The following is an 18,279-nucleotide window of genomic DNA, read 5'->3' on the forward strand; positions in this document are numbered from 1 at the left end:
TTTCGATATCGAAAAAGTGGGTGTGGTCATAGTCGGATTTCGGCCATTTTTTACACCAATACAAAGTGAGTTCAGGTAAGTACGTGAACTGAGTTTAGTAAAGACATATCGATTTTTGCTCAAGTTATCGTGTTAAAGGCCGAGCGGAAGGACAGAGGGTCGACTGTGTATAAAAACTGGGCGCGGCTTCAACCGATTTCGCCCTTTTTCACAGAAAACAGTTATCGTCCTAGAATCTAAGCCTCTACCAAATTTCACAAGGATTGGTAAATTTTTGTTCGACTTATGGCATTAAAAGTATCCTAGAAAAATTAAATGAAAAAAAGCGGAGCTACGCCCATTTTGAAATTTTCTTTTATTTTGGTATTTTGTTGCAACATATCATTACTGGAGTTGAATGTTAGCATAATTTACTTATATACTGTAAAGATATTAACTTTTCTTTTAAAATTTGAATTAAAAAAAAAAAAAATGTTTAAAAAGTGGGCGTGGTCGTTCTCCGATTTTGCTAATTTTTAGTAAGCAGACATATATTAATAAGAGTAACGTTCCTGCCAAATTTGGTCATGATATCTTCAACGACTGCAAAATAACAGCTTGCAAAACTTCTAAATTACCTTCTTTTAAAAGTGGGCGGTGCCACGCCCATTGTCCAAAATTTTACTATTTTTCTATTCTGCGTCATAAGTTCAACTAACTTACCAAGTTTCATCGCTTAATCCGTATTTGGTAATGAATTATTGCACTTTTTTGATTTTTCGAAATTTTCGATATCGAAAAAGTGGGCGTGGTTATTGTCCGATATCGTTCATTTTAAATAGCGATCTGAGATGAGTGCCCAGGGACCTACATACCAAATTTCATCAAGATACCTCAAAATTTACTCAAGTTATCGTGTTAACGGACAGACAAACGGACGGACATGGCTCAATCGAATTTTTTGTCGGTACTGATGATTTTGATATATGGAAGTCTATATCCTTTATACCTGTACAACCAACCGTTATCCAATCAAAGTTAATATACTCTGTGAGCTCTGCTCAACTGAGTATAAAAAGTACGAAGAACTGGTAAGGAAACAAAGAGAAAAGTTAAATATTAGGGTGATCCCTGAATGGTTTCAAAATAAAACATCTTTAGAAATACCAAATGACATTCAGTGGCTTTTATCCTTAGGCCCTAAGTATGCTCTTCCAATCCAAAATAAGGATTTTCCACTTTTCCAACTTATTGCAGACGGGGGGAATATTATACATACTTTAGAAGATAAGGAGGACCAGGAAATTGGAAGAAGCAATTTACAAAGCTCATACACGATCATCTTAATAAGAATACCTTGTCAGCGCGAGATAAATTTATACAAAATACCCTACATTCCAGAAGAAAGTTTCTTAAAAGAAATAAAGATATTTTAATACTTACTGCCGATAAGGGTAATGTAGCAGTAGCGATGGATAAATCTGAATACCACAGAAAAATGCAAACAATAGTTAATAATATTTCAACCTATAGAGATTTGAAGCGTGATCCTACTAGCAAACTCCAAGAAAAGAATAAGGAGTTAGTCCAAAAAATGTTCAATCTGAATATAATTGATTTAAGGGAAAAGAATCATCGGTTCTACAAAAGTGCAAAACCTCCACGAATATATGGTTTGTCAAAAATCCATAAAGAAAGGTACCTCTCCGACCGATTTGCTCATCCATAAACTCGCCGTCCTACAATTTATGCAAATATGTAGTAAACATACTTAAGAATATAACAAACTCCTCAAAGTATAACGTTAAAGACTCAATTGAGTTTAGGAACAAAATAAAAGATACATTTATTCATGATGATGAGACTTTAGTGTCATTTGATGTGGTTTCTTTATTTCCGACTATTCCAGTAGAATTGGCCTTGGAGATAATTTCCTCTAAGTGGAATGATATAAAAGAACATACACGTATACCAAAGGAACTATTTATAACAATTATCAAGTTTTGCATTAAAGAGAACCGATATTGCAAATACAATGATAAAATATATGAACAGCGTACAGGGATGCCCATGGGATCGCCAGCAGCACCTGTCGTAGCGGATATAGTAATGGAGGAACTATTATCCAAATTCGTAATGGAATCCACCAACAAACCCCGCTTACTAACTAAGTACATGGATGACTTGTTTGCGGTTGTTAAAACAGATGATGTGGAAAATATGCTTAAGAATCTTAATAGCTACAACAAATCAATAAAATTCACAATAGAATTAGAAAAGGATGGAAAAATACCATTCTTGGATACGCTTGTTATAAGTAGAAATAACAAGCTGCTTATTGACTGGTATAAAAAGCCAACCGCATCAGGTAGACTCATAAACTTTAACTCAAAACACGAAAATAGAACTATTATAAATACGGCGAGTAACTTCATAAGAAGAGTTCTCTCAATAAGTGACAAGATTTTTCACAAGAAGAATATCGACATTGTCAAAGAAACTCTGAGAAATAATGAATTCCCCATAAAGATAATCAACAAATTGCTCAGAAATTCCGTGATCAGGTTGAACAATGACAAAATTAGACAAACTTCGTGGGATAAAATATATAAATCAGTAGTACATGTGCCGGGCGTAACGAACCGAATAAAATACTCAAATCTTTACAAATGGGAAAAAGTACCAAATAGCATCGACATATAAACACACTCTTAGAAAGGTCTACAGCAGTACAAAAGATAAAAAACCAAAGCATGAGAAATCCGACGTTGTTTATAGAATTCCGTGTAATGGTGACGGGTCCCACGTATGCGACAAGGTATATGTGGGGACAACAAAATTAAAACTCAAGACAAGGATTTCCGCTCACAGATCTAATATTAAGTTAAAAAACAATTATTCAGAAAATAAGACGGCCTTGTCAGCCCATTGTAAAGATACGGGGCATTATCCAGACTTCGATAATGTAACTATTTTACAGGAGGAGAGAAATTATAATAAAAGATTTACTTTGGAAATACTTCATATACCGAACACCCCTAATAGTACTAGGATGAATTTTAAAGCGGACACTGACCACTGCGCTCATGTGTATCGGAACTTAGTTTTAAGGCAACAACGATGCGCGGTAGGAAGATCTCTCCCACAACAATAGGAAAATCAGATGATATATGTATGTATTATGTATGCTTGTATGTCGTACTTTTAGCCACTCCATGTACTTTTGTTTTTGCAAAATTTTTTTTACATTTACGGTGCTTTGAAATATTGTTTATATTTTTGTATGATTATTTGTCTCCAACATTCTTAATTTTCGCACATATGGTTAGTCTGTATAACATACTCAATTGTGTAAGTGGTATTTGTTTTATGGTTGATTTTTGAAAATGTTATAATTTTTGTTTTTGTTTTGTTTTGTTTCACAGTCCTGATGATGATTTCAGACTGAAGTCGAAATATCGAATATAAAATAAAAATACAAGTATAAAATATTTATACTGCGTTTCTTATTTGGATAAGGCCTCGAGCTCATAAAATAGTTTAATATATTCCCATTTAATACTTAAGTACCCTACTGGTACATATGTGTTAGAATTCAAAAATAATTCAATTTAGAAAGTAAAATTCTATTGATATAAAGCTCTTTTTCGCTAAGATAAAGCTTATTTAAGGAGCTGGTGTTGCTCAACGTCATTTGGCAGAGCTTTATTAGTTTTGCAGGGAAATTAAGTTCAGACATAGCAGCATGCAAGCAACTTCCGTTCGCTATGTCAAAGGCTGGTTTCAAGTCAACAATAATATGGTGATCGTCAATTTTCTCATCGTGCGTCTTCTCCAGGATCTGGCGTATAGTGAAGATCTGGTTGATAGTAGATTTATCAAGGTCAAATCAGTTCGTTGAATTTGAGCTTAAAATTTTCGAAACAACCCAAAATAAACTCGCCTTATAGTGCGGGTAAATTCATTTGCATAGCACAATAGCGTATTCACTCGAATTCAACACTGAGTTGACCTCCTTGTTTTCGCCATGGTTTTATTTAAGAAAATTACACACATATGTGACAGCCGAAATCGCTCTTTCTTTCTCATTTTGTTACTTAGCTTGTAAGTACATAATTGAGCAGGTAGAAAGCGTTAAATGTATGCTGAAATCAACAACACACGTGACAAACCACTTCCTTAGCCAATTAAACGAAAGGCAGTTGATTTCCGACTCACACAATAAAGTTGGAGACATTGATGCTTTATCGGTAACCGTATCGGTAACCTTAAACAGCTGATTCGGCCAACCTTATGAGAATCAATGCAATCGATTATTGGTGCCGCTAAGGTCGCAACCGTATCGTAGCCAACCAATTGGGTTTTGGTTTACCGTCGTAACGATAAACAGCTGATTGCGTTAGGGATACGGATACAGCGATACGACATACGGCACCAATGACTCCGGCTTAACACTTCTTGCCGCTAAAGCACTGAATTTGCGATCGTGGTAGTAAACTAATACAACTTAATTCTTAAATATTTCAGTCGCTCAATGAGTGGTGAAATGAAAACACGCACGACGAAGTAATTCGTTAGCTGCATAAACGAATGGCAGTTGATTTACGACTCACACAAACACAGTTTTTGCTGCTATATCGCATTATAAACTTCAAAACTTGATTCTTGAATATTTCAGAACTGGATGGGCTAGTTTTTATTTTAAGTAGCTACCTTTGAAGAGCTTAATGTAAGATTTTTTCTTAAAGAAAGTTGCAGCCTATTGCGTTCAGCAGTGTTTAGCAGAGATTACATCTCCCAAACATCGAAATTTTGATTTTTTACCAACCGCCCAGTTCAATCTAACGTAACCTAAGTTCTATTTGACAATTTCTTCGCATCCTTTTACTTTTTTATTATCTAAAAACTGCTTACTTGCCTGTGAATTTGTTAAATATGATTGTTCTACCATCAAATTAAAAGCGGCATGCGCATATCAGTTGCAGGCATCATTAATCTTAATTAGGCGTGACAAGACATTAACTAATTCATAGAAAACAAGTAAGGAAGGTTAAGTTCGGGTGTAACCGAACATTACATACTCAGTTGAGAGCTATGGTGACAACGTAAGGGAAAATAACCATGTAGGAAAATGAACCGAGAGAAACCCTGGCATGTGTTTGTATGACATGTGTATCAAATGAAAGGTGTTAATGAGTATTTTAAAAGGGAGTAATCCTTAGTTCCATAGGTGGACGCCGTTTCGAGATATCTCCATAAAGGTGGACCAGGGTGACCCTAGAATTTGTTTGTACAATATGGGTATCAAAAGAAAGGTGTTAATGAGTATTTTAAAAGGGAGTGATCCTTAGTTCCATAGGTGGACGCCGTTTCGAGATATCGCCATAAAGGTGGACCAGGGTGACCCTAGAATTTGTTTGTACGATATGGAAGGAAGTGGTGGTAGCTGTATAGGTGGTCGCCTTTTCGAGATATCGCCATAAAGGTGGACCAGGGGTGACTCTAGAATGCGTTTGTACAATATGGGTATCAAACAAAAGGTGTTAATGAGTATTTTAAAAGGGAGTGGGCCTTAGTTCTATAGGTGGACGCCGTTTCGAAATATCGCCATAAAGGTGGACCAGGGGTGACTCTAGAATGTGTTTGTACGATATGAGTATCAAATTAAAGGTATTAATGAGGGTTTTAAAAGGGAGTGGTGGTAGTTGTATAGGTGGTCGCCTTTTCGAGATATCGCCATAAAGGTGGACCAGGGGTGACTCTAGAAGACGTTTGTACGATATGGGTATCAAATGAAAGGTGTTGATGAGTATTTTTAAAAGGGAGTATGCCTTCGTTCTATAGGTGGACGCCTTTTCGAGATATCGCCATAAAGGTGGACCAGGGGTGACTCTAGAATGTGTTTGTACGATATTGGTATCAAATTAAAGGTATTAATGAGAGTTTTACAAAGGAGTGGTGGTAGTTGTATATCTGAAGGCGTCTTCCAGATATCGACCAAAATGTGGACCAGGGTGACCCAGAACATCATCTGTTGGATACCGCTAATTTATTTATATAGTAATACCTGCCAAGATTTCAAGGGTTTTTTATTTCGCCCTGCAGAACTTTTTCATTTTCTGTTACTTAATATGGTAGGTGTCACAACCATTTTACAAAGTTTTTTCTAAAGTCATATTTCGCATCAATAAATCAATCCAATTACCTTACCATGTTTCATCCCTTTTTTCGTATTTGGTATAGAATTATGGCATTTTTTTCATTTTTCGTAATTTTCGATATCGTATTTGGTATAGAATTATGGAATTTTTTTTCATTTTTCGTAATTTTCGATATCGAAAAAGTGGGCGTGGTCATGGTCGGATTTCGTTCATTTTTTATACCAAGATAAAGTGAGTTCAGGTAAGTACGTGAACTAAGTTCAGTAAAGACATGTCGATTTTTGCTCAAGTTATCGTGTTAACGGCCATGCGGAAGGACAGACGGACGACTGTGTATAAAAACTAGGCGTGGCTTCAACCGATTTCGCCCATTTTCACAGAAAACAGTTAACGTCATCTATGCCCCTACCAAATTTCAAAAGGATTTGTAAATTTTTGTTCGACTTATGGCATTAAAAGCATCCTAGACAAATTAAATGAAAAAGGGCGGAGCCACGCCCATTTTGAAATTTTCTTTTATTTTAGTATTTTGGTGCACCATATCATTACTAGAGTTGAATGTTGACATAATTTACTTATATACTGTAAAGATATTAAATTTTTTGTTAAAATTTGACTTTAAAAAACATTTTTTTAAGTGGGCGTGGTCCTTCTCCGATTTTGCTAATTTTTATTAAGCGTACATATAGTAATAGGAGTAACGTTCCTGCCAAATTTCATCATGATATCTTCAACGACTGCCAAATTAAAGCTTGCAAAAGTTTCAAATTACCTTCTTTTAAAAGTGGGCGGTGCCACGCCCATTGTCCAAAATTTTACTAATTTTCTATTCTGCGTCATTAGTTCAACTCACCTACCAAGTTTCATCGCTTTATCTGTCTTTGGTAATGAATTATTCCACTTTTTCGGTTTTTCGAAATTTTCGATATCGAAAAGGTGGGCGTGGTTATGGTCCGATATCGTTCATTTTAAATAGCGATCTTAGATGAGTGCTCAAGAACCTACATACCAAATTTCATCAATATACCTCAAAATTTACTCAAGTTATCGTGTTAACGGACGGGCGGACATGGCTCAATCCAATTTTTTTCGATCCTGATGATTTTGATATATGGAAGTCTATATCTATCTCGATTCCTTTATACCTGTACAACCAACAGTTATCCAATCTGTGAGCTCTGCTCAACTGAGTATAAAAATACGTCACAGTTATACAGAGGAGTGAACAGAAATTATTCCTGTGGAAATATGTTTACTTGGGTAGTACATGAATATTTTAATTAATTTAGGTGTGTGTTGAAAAAAAAAAAATAAATAAACAGTTCAAGTGTGCTACTATGTGATAGGTGCATGGTATAGTAGGATTATAGTTTAACTTAGTACGACTTACCGCGACGGTTGAAGGGTCGCACCCTCACAGCAACTTTGATCTTATCAGTTGACATGTTGGTTGTTTGTAAATCGTTGTGTGTGTGTATTTAATCCGTGCTTTCGTTTTTAGTACGTTCCTAATACACACTCTCCTACAAACGTCTGCTTTTCAAGAGTTTATCGTTACTGTGCTGTGATTGAGGTTATGTTTAATTTATGTTCATAGAACGAACTAACTTCAATGGAATGGCGACAGCGGCAACAAAATATATACAAAAGTATATTAAAAGGTGTATAAGTATATACTTTTTTTTTTTTTTGATAAAAATTGTAAAGAATACGCCAAGCAGCGTGAGTTTTTCAGACCATGTGTGTACTCGAAGCTGTTGGCATTCGTAGTTACTGGCGATGGCGCTGGTGCTGCTGTCCCAAGAGCACGCTATTCTCGCAATGCTTTAAAGAAAGGACGGGTGCATAGGCGTGCATGTATGCAGTTTCTTTTTTGTTTGATTTTGTTAATTTATTTTTTATTAAATTTGTCCTCAAGCGAGCACAAACGCTACAGTGACGTCACAACGACACTAAAGTAAGACCGACAGACCGCACGACGACGACTAACACGACGGCAACTGTGTAGCACAAAATAGTTGTAAGTATATCGCCAACGATGACGACAATTTGTAGCCTTGTGACGCGTTAACAGCTTGTGAATTTCTATTAGCTCGTTTTCCTCAGGGTGGTGTGTGTGTATGTGCGCCACAAAGCAAATCTAAACACTCCACTATATTACGTACCACCCACCGTACACTTTACAAGCTCCGCAAAACAGTCACTTACACAAGTCAAGTGGAATTTGTATAGAATACTTTTTTTGCGTTGTTTGATATTTTTACTTGATTTTAGCACATATTCATTTATTATATGTAATTATTTTTTTTGCTTTTGAGGATTATTCTACTTTTGTGTTTTATTTGTTTTCTTTTCACATAAATACACCAAACACATAGTATTTATTTTACAGCTGCTGTTTTTCATCTAAAATACAAATACAAACTTACTTTTTAGTTTAGAAAAAACATATGAACAAAAACTCTGCGGCAGCCAGTGTGAAGGGGTTACTCATTGCCATTCAAGCATAAAAATAATAAAACACAGGACGACGTTGTATGCGATTTGTTTGGTCGTTATGACTGTAGTGTTAAACGCAGGGGGTTGAATATGATGATGATTATAATATGTTTATACGAAGCGCCCAACATTGGGCTCAACACTATGACTTTGATCGCCGAGCGCCTAACTTAATAGCTTCGTCAGAAGGCAATACGCATCACACCAGATATTTGGTATCGTAGGGGAATATGCCCAGATTAACTCGTTTCACAATTGACCCGTTTAGTTGAGTTGGAGAAAAAGTTATTGTGAGAAATAGTTTAACAGAATTGTGGAAAAATAGCCACTGATATGCATGAAGTCTTGGGGCTCTTTCGGGGGATGTATTATGGTCAGGATTTCGCTGGATTATCTTCAGTATCTGAAAGAAAATATATCAGTAAACAACACAATCAATTACTAGTGCAGAGCAATGACAATAGCAGCAAGATCGAACTAGACACGGCAGGCATGGTTGGACGATATACATACGAGTATGTAGGTAGAAATATACGTTGAGAATTGCACCGCGACCATATCTCTATTGTGACCTCATTTCGTTCAAAGCAACTTATACCAGAGGACTTCCCGCAATAAGTTCAATATTTATGCTTGCCGGTTTATATGTGCATATGCTCCATGGTGAGCCCAAGAATTTCGCCCTTGGCCTGGAAGTAGCATCAATTACAAGGAGGATATGTTCAGCAGTCGCCGCTGCCACACTGTATCCAGCATTGAGAGTTCTTGGGTGGTGCAGCTTTTCTGCATACTCTAAAACTAAGGCTATAAGTTTGGCTCAGCGGACGGACTGACTTATGATGTAAAAGTTAGGTCAGGTTGAACTATCCAGTCAATATAGACTTCCCTGGACAAAATATGTCCAGGCTGTTACCAGTAATTGTTTGACCAAACCAAAATACCTCAGTTAGGTAGCAAAACATATATTACAAAATAACTCCGTCCTCTTAGCAAAAAACATGACGTTTTTAAGAGTTGCTTAATTGCTGGCAACTCTGCCGCCCCTAGTAGTTGGGGCCTTGACCTCGAGAGCGCAGGACACATACAAAATGCTCAACCATTGCTTCCTACAGCTCATACTTTCTACATCTGCTGTTACTGACGATGCCTAACTTATAAGCACGTACCAGCAGAAGGCAGTGTTCAGTTAGTATGCCCATCATGAGCCTTAAGCCTTGTCCCTTCAGAGATATAACCAACTTTGCATGCCAAATATCGTAGGATTCGCACATGATCTTAGAAATTCGCAATCCCTCGCTTCTGTTCCCCTTTAATTTCTCCCAAGCGGATTGGGACGTCTATCTTATGGTGTATACTGTCGCCTGAAGTATGCCAAGGTAAACTCCGATTGATACTCTGGCTCCGGGTCCGAAAACACCTGCCACAATATCATCCAGTACATTCGAGCAATCCATATATCATACCATTTAATGGGACGGCGGCCGCCGTGGTGTGATGGTAGCGTGCTCCGCTATCCACACCGAAGATCCTGGGTTCACGCCCCGGTAAAAGCAACATGAAAATTTTAGTAACAAGTTTTTTCAATTAGAAGAAAATTTTTCTGAGCTGGGTCGCCACTCGGCAGTGTTTGGCAAGCACTCCGAGTGTATTTCGGCTATGAAAAGCTCTCTATGAAAACTCAGCTGCCTTGCAGATGCCGTTCGGAGTCGGCGTAAAGCAAGTTATGTATTAAATAAAACAAGTAGGTCTTGTCCCGCCAATATGTAGGAAAAATTAAAAGGAGCACGACGCAAATTGGAAGAGAAGCTCGGTCTAAAATCTTTTCAGAGGATATGGCGCCTTTCATTTATTTTTTTTATTTAGCGTTATCTACTTTGGTGGCTTTTCATGTGTACTTGTCTCCCAACTCTGCCTTGCATTTTTTGTCTAATTTTATCTGTTTTAGCATGCCATATTTCGGAATTTGAGAGATTTAGATCCTTTTCTCAGTTTATCCATTTTGTGGCTGGATAAAATTTTGTCTCTGCGAGAAACTTGATTTCTTCAGTAGGGTTCGTTAGGCTGACAGTTCTACTGCTACGTTTAATGGAGTCAGATTTGCCTTCAACGCAGAAGTTGGGCATGTACCCATTGCCCCTGTGATCAAGTCCAAAACTCAACGAGCTATCTCCCTTTCGAATCTACACAGCAATAAAGATCTCTTTAAAAGAAACTGGCCTCGCACAATATAGCCTGCCATTAAAGATACATAATCTTTTGATATACCAAAATATTATAGGATGGCGGCCGCTGTTATGTGGTAGTAGCGTTCTTCGCCTACCACACCGAAGGTCATGGGTTCAAATTTCAGGCAAAGCAATATCGAAAATTAAGCGACAAGTATTTTCAATAAGAAAAAAGTTTCATTTTAATTTTGAAGATTTTTAGTACATTTTCTAGAAATCCAAAAAATCTACAATCAAACATTAGTGAGAATAAATAAATAAAAAAAAAATCTTTGTATTCAAGAAATATTTTATTTGATGGCAACGCTGTTTATATATTGGGTAGCGTGTTGACTTTGTCCATTTTGTTTCTATTGGCTTGCGGGCTTCAGGATGATAGACAAGCAACGGTACGGTTTGACAGTTTTTAAATATTTTCGGTGACTCAACCATAGACAAATTTCAATTTAATTAAAAGCATTTGTCCCTCCCATATATGAAAGTATTAAAATATAATTAGTAAAGTTTATTGTAATTAAGGTTTTATTGCTCTCTAAATCGCTTTACAAAGCCTTTTGAGGTGAATATTGGCACTGAAACATATAAAGGAAGAAAATAAATACAAAATAATTACGTAAAAACTATCTTATACAAAAGAAAAACTGTCATCGCCTCATGACCATTGCATAAAATTGAATGAAAGTGTTACACAGCTGTTGTAAGTTTTTCAATTGTTGCTTCTTTGATACTACATACTAATTAGAGTTGGATTGTTTATACTTTCCAAATTCATAAAATATATTAATGATGATATTCTGATGTTTGCTAGCCGGTACTTAAGTATGTAAGTACAGCGGAAAAGCTTTATGCTGTGTTGCATAATTTTTGACCTAATTTGTAGAAAAATTATCATTGTTGTAGTCTTAAGAAAATACATAATTAATAAATGTTCAACAACGGTTTTAGGGCCAAAATCTCGAAGCTATTGACCATGTTCAGACTTGAAAATTTTACCGTATTGCGATAGTCGAAAAAAGAGATTTAGGTCTGGGCAACTCATTCATTCTCGCGTGGCCAACCATTTTATTAATGTTGTTGTTTTGTAGCGATAAAGATACTCCCTGAAGGTTTTGGAGAGTACTATAGATGTTGACCCCAAGCTCCTCATGGAACTTGGAAGTGGGGAGGGAGGGATAGCCTGAAGGTTTAATGTGGCCATATAAATCGTTCCCGAGATTGTCGGGCTAGCATGGTCTGTGTTACCGGAGCGTACCGGATCTGTATTCGGCAAAGGACCATCACATCGATAACACTGCCAAAGCTGTAGGGTTTGTTTATAATTTTAACTTTACAATATTTTACTTTGTAATTTTGCTATTATTTTTAAATGTATTCATGTATTTTTGGTTTTCAATTTTGAATTTGGTTACTTCAAAAATTTTCATTTTTAAAAAAATTCAATTTTTGTACTAACGATTCAATTAAAAATATATTAATTATTACATAAAAATAGTTCCTTTTTTATTTCAATATTGGAACTACAATTGGCGATCCCGCCTTTTGTGGAGTGCAGTAATTGTTTTTTGAATGTGGGATAACCGTATCCATATCGGTCATCGTATATAATTTCTTGGCATTATAACGGTTTAACATAGAAGAACTAATATTAACATAGAAGAACTAATATTACAACAAAATTCTAGATGCAGTTGCAGATACATAGAAGAACTAATATTACAGCAAAAGTTTAGATGCAGTTGCAGATACATTGAGGAGCTTATATTACAACAAATTTTATGGTGATATACAAACATTTCATTCACAATTAGTCACTACGATTATTGTTCTCAACGCTATTAGCTGTGTGCGTCTTCGTACATACCGTGTATGTTGCTGCGCCTAGAATTAAGATGGAGCTGGTTTCATAGCAATAACGACCATTGATTATATCAACCTTAACAAACTCTGATGTTATCAATGACACTTCCGTCACTTTCGCTTTCGTTATTGTTAATAAAGTAAGAATTACACAACGTAAATGATACTTCTGATATACTACTAGCAACAATTTCATCTTCCTGCATCTCAAAAAAAAAACAATTTCATATTGATACTAAATCTCGAGTAATTAAGCCAATTTATTTACATTCAATTGGTAACTTATTTAGGACTATTTACATTCCATAAGGTAGTAGCAAAATTAAAAAATTTTTAATTGTGAACTCTTCCTTCAATTCAGTATAGTATTTATTTAATATAAATTATATAACTGTCTTACTGATTTAGATTAATTTTGTTTTATTGATTTTCTAACAGAGAACGACTTTTTGTCATCCCTTGTCAAATTTGCTATTTTATTCTCTAACTTTCTTTTTCAAAACGGTTAGTATGTTTCACTCCCCACACAACAATACACACAACATACAAACTACACTCATAAGCAATTTAAATGACTCACTAATTGATTTACCGAATGAGAATTTTTCTGATAATATTTCGAATCCTTACGAAAATATAAGATCAAATGAAATTTCCGCGACATCAATTAAACTTCCACAATTTTGGACTAGTTGTCCAGAAGCTTGGTTTATTCATGCAGAAACACAATTTAGTACTAAAAATATAACGCAAGATAACACAAAATATGAACATATTATTACCGCGCTTCCACAGGAAGTAATTTTAACGGTTTTAGATTTTATTCAAAATCCCCCCCAAGTTAATAAGTTTTCTGAACTTAAGAAAATCTTAATAGAAAGGCATTCATTAAGTGAAAGTTCAAAACTAGATAAAATTTTTAGTGACTCTGAGATGGGAGATCGTAAACCCTCAGAATTTTATCGATCATTGATTTTACTTGCCGGTTCAAATTTCAGTGAAAATATTCTTAAAAAGATTTGGATAAGAAAAGTTCCCAAAAATTTAAGTGCGATTTTAGCTAGTTCCAATTCAACTAATATAAATGAATTGACAAAACTCGCTGATAATATTTGGGAAGTCATAAATAAAAATGAAGTATATTCGGTTAACGCGGTTTCGAATTTAGTAGCGCAAAATTCTGTTGTTGAAAATTTGGTTAAAACTACTTCTTTTATGTTTGAAAATTTTCAAAAACTTTCTTTAGAATTATCTGAAATAAAAACTCAAGTTTATCAAAATCAATCTAGATCACGGTCGAATTCCAGAAATTATTTTAGAAATTCATTTAGACGTCGTTCCAATTCGCGTAATAATCCAAATTGGCTGTGTAGATTTCACTACAAGTTTGGAAGTAATGCCCGAAATTGTGAACAACCGTGTTCTTATAATAAAAATAAAGATTCAACAAACTAAATTCAACCGTTGGTGCAGCGACGAACAACGGTAATTTGGAATTTTCAACTCGTCGCTTGTTCATTTTTGATAAAGATAATAAACTACATTTTTTGATCGATAGTGGAGCAGAAATTTCAGTGTTACCATTGTGTAAATTTCCACATACGAAACGTACAGATATAATTCTTACAGCAGCTAATGGTTCAACAATTTCCACATATGGGGAAAAGGCTTTTAAACGTAAATTTAGGTTTAAGACGTGAATTTCCCTTTACATTTTTGATAGCGGATATAGCTAAGCCAATAATTGGGGCAGACTTTCTTTGTAAATATGGTCTCCTTATTGATATGAAACATAAGCGATTAGTAGATCCCTTAACAAATCTTTCGGTCAATACCATTTCTTCTTTTTGTGACATTCCTTTACCAAAGTTATTTGCGGTTGATAATAAATTTACGAAATTATTATGAGAGTTTCCGTCACTTTTTGCAGAACCAGATTATACGAAACCTGTTAAACATACAACGGTACATCGACTTGTAGCGGAAGGTAGTCTTCCATTTTCTAGACCTAGGCGCTTAGATCCGATAAAATAATACAAAGTCGCTAAAACGGAATTTGATTTTTTAGTTAAAACAGGCATTTGTCGGCCTTCAAATTCTTCAGTAGCATCTCCACTTCACTTAGTACCTAAAAAAGAGTTGAATGACTGGTGTCCTTGCGGTGATGTTAGGAGATTAAATATTGTAACTGTGCCGGATCGTTATCCTTTACCACACATACAAGATTTTAATATGAATCTTCGTAATAAAAATATATTTTCGAAATTAGACTTAGTTAGAGCATATCACCAAATTCCTATGGCTGAGGAAGACATTTATAAAACTGCGATTACAACTCCTTTCGGTATGTTTGAATTCATACGAATGCCCTTCGGACTTAGAAACTCTGCACAAACTTTCCAAAGATTCATTAACGAAATAGTCAGTGACTTAGATTTTGTATATTCTTATATCGACGATTTACTTATTGCAAGTAAAGACGAAAAACAACATTTAAAACATTTGCGTATACTTTTTCAACGCCTTTCAGAGTACGGTTTAAACATTAAACCAAGTAAATGTACTTTTGGCGTATCAAATATAGACTTTTTAGGACATAATATTTCTGGTACAGGTATTCGACCTTCTGACGAAAAGGTAGCAGCTATTCGCAATTTCGAACGTCCGAAATCAGTTAAGCAAGCCCAAAAATTTATAGGCATGGTAAACTATTACAATAGATATATTCCAAAATTAGCAGAATTTACGAACAAAATTTATGATCTAATTAACAGAACAAGTAAGAAACGTGACAAAACTTTAATATGGGACGATATATCGAGTGAAGCTTTTGAATGCATTAAGGATAAATTTGCATCTACGATATTGTTAAATCATTTTAACAAAGATGCCAAATTATCTTTAACAGTAGATGCATCTAATACGGCTATTGGTGGTGTTATACAACAAACATATATTAACAAAATTGAACCTCTTGCATTTTTTTCTAAAAAACTTTCTCCAACCGAAATTAAGTACAGCGCATTTGATAGGGAATTATTGGCAATTTATTTAATTATAAAACATTTTCGATATCTTTTGGAAGGACGACAATTTACAGTTTTTACGGACCACAAACCTTTAACTACAGCTTTAAATTTAAAAACAGAACGGAGTCCCCAAACGAGACATTTGGAGTTTATAGCACAATTTACTGATGACATACAATACATTAAAGGAGAATCCTATGTTGTAGCAGATACGCTATCTAGAGCTTTCGAGGTTAATGCAATACAAAATACAGAGCTGAATTTCAAAATTTTACAAAGCGAACAACAAAATGACAGAGATTTAAACGAACTAATATTTAAAATACAATTTTTAAATTTGAAGTTAATTAATAGACCTATATTAAATTTCAATATTTGGTGTGAAGTTTCTGGAGATACACCTACACCATTTGTACCGAGTAAATTACGGAAGACGGTATTTGACATGCTGCATGGAATTGCACATCCTGGTACAAGATCTACACGGCGATTCATAATTAAAAAAATATTTTTGGCCTAACATGACTAAAGATATTAATAGTTGGTCAAAAGAGTGTCTTAACTGTCAAAAATCCAAAGTTTATCGTCACACAAAGTCTCCTGTTGTCAAAATTTCCATTCCTAAGAATAGATTTGAGCATATACATCTAGATATAGTTGGACCGTTACCTATTTCGAAAGGACATCGTTTTATTTTAACAATAATTGATAGATTTACTCGTTGGCCAGAGGCATATGCTCTAAAAGATATTTCAGCGTCAACAATTGCGAACAAATTTTTCAAAGAATATATATCTCGTTTTGGAGTTCCATTGAAAATAACCACCGACCAAGGTAGCCAATTCACATCAAAATTGTTTTTAGAGTTAACCAAATTACTCGGTAGTCATCATATTACTACTTCGGCTTATCACCCTCAAGGAAATGGTATGGTTGAAAGGTTTCATAGGCAGCTGAAAGTTACTATAATGGCTAGAGATGGATCAAACAATTGGTATGACGAGTTACCTGTCATATTACTTGGGTTGCAATCTATTTACAAAGAGGATATTTCAGCTGCACCAGCGGAAATGGTTTTTGGTCAAAATGTACGTTTACCGGGGGAACTTGTTGTTCCATCAGCTGAGAATAATTCATCAACTGAAATTTTAAGTAGTTTACGTGAACATTTTCGGAATATTAAATCAAATTTAAGTCATCATAGAAATTGTGATACAGGAATTTATGTTCCAAAAGATCTTCAAACTTGTAAATTTGCATTTGTTCGAGTTATAGATAAACGCTCATTACAGCAACCATATGAGGAACCTTACAAAATTGTGGAAAAAGAACGAAAATATTTTAAATTGGAAATCAATGATACTATTAAAACTATTCCAATTGACAGATTAAAACCAGCAATAATTGAAACAACAGATACAAACAACACTAACAATACACTTAAAAAGAGAGTTACTTTTAATTTGGTTGATGTTGATTTTTCTTGAAGGGGGAGTATTGTAGGGTTTGTTTATAATTTTAACTTTACAATATTTTACTTTGTAATTTTGTTATTATTTTTAAATGTATTCATGTATTTTTGGTTTTCAATTTTGAATTTGGTTACTTCAAAAATTTTTATTCTTAAAAAAATTCAATTTTTGTACTAACGATTCAATTAAAAATATACTAATTATTACATAAAAATAGTTCCTTTTTTATTTCAATATTGAAACTACAAAAGCCTTCGGGGAGCAAGCTTATCGCTACAACAACAACATGGTCGTTTGCTGGATATAGATTCGGTACGTTCCGTTAACAAGCACTATTAAGGTACTTGCCCGACCATCTCAGGAACGATTTCGAATGACCACATTGAACCTTCTACCCCATACCGACCCAACCCCCTAATTCCTAATTAGGTTCACAAGAGCCTTTCGGGCTAAATATGTGTATGATACATTCATGTTTGTAAAGGATTGACAATAAGGTTGAGGAAGCTGTGAATTGCCCTAATCAGCCCCCGCATTCCTTTATTTTGTTTATCCATCAGATTACTTAGATAATAGCTTTTGAAGGTGTCATAATATTCTTTCAGACGGTTACAGATTTTTCAGCCGAAAAATGTTTTTTGTTACATAATTTGTGCGAATTTTATGCAATGCAAGGCCAACAATGCGAGAGATCCAATAAGGTGATATACGATTTCCACACGGGGTAGATCTTCATTTATAGTGATAGAAGTCTGATCACTTTCTACTGTTGCCTAGTATCACAAGAAATATAAGCAACAAATTTTTATTTTCTCGTGTCCATTTTTAGCGGGTTTTTAAGTTATTCTGTGAATGTCAGCAACACTAGTAAGTAAAGCGTACTTATAATTTAATGTGTCGTTTATCTCGATTCATTTTTTCGCAGCACATCGCTGCTTTCATTTGCCGAAGATTTTTCAATCTGTCTTGTTGCATTATTCCTATCAGCCATGAGCGCAACGGTTTTGCTTCTTTTTTGTTTCTTCTAAATAGGCGTTTTGGTTCCAGCTTCGCGTCA

At 35.0% G+C, this 18,279-nt stretch overlaps 1 protein-coding gene across 2 annotated transcripts in view; it reads right to left on the bottom strand.

Annotated features, from left to right (window-relative positions):
• Khc-73 (Kinesin heavy chain 73) overlaps positions 1-18,279 on the bottom strand; it is a 166,058-nt gene that overhangs the window by 144,475 nt on the left and 3,304 nt on the right. For both annotated transcript variants that reach the window (XM_067775025.1, XM_067775024.1), the window contains exon 2: positions 7,531-8,546. In XM_067775025.1, the coding sequence (XP_067631126.1) occupies positions 7,531-7,585 (55 nt within the window). In that variant the 5' untranslated portion in view covers positions 7,586-8,546. The remainder of the gene's footprint in view (positions 1-7,530; positions 8,547-18,279) is intronic.

The sequence above is a fragment of the Eurosta solidaginis genome, chromosome 3 (assembly GCF_040869045.1).
Source record: "Eurosta solidaginis isolate ZX-2024a chromosome 3, ASM4086904v1, whole genome shotgun sequence".
In the NCBI taxonomy this organism is placed as follows: Eukaryota; Metazoa; Arthropoda; class Insecta; order Diptera; family Tephritidae; genus Eurosta; species Eurosta solidaginis.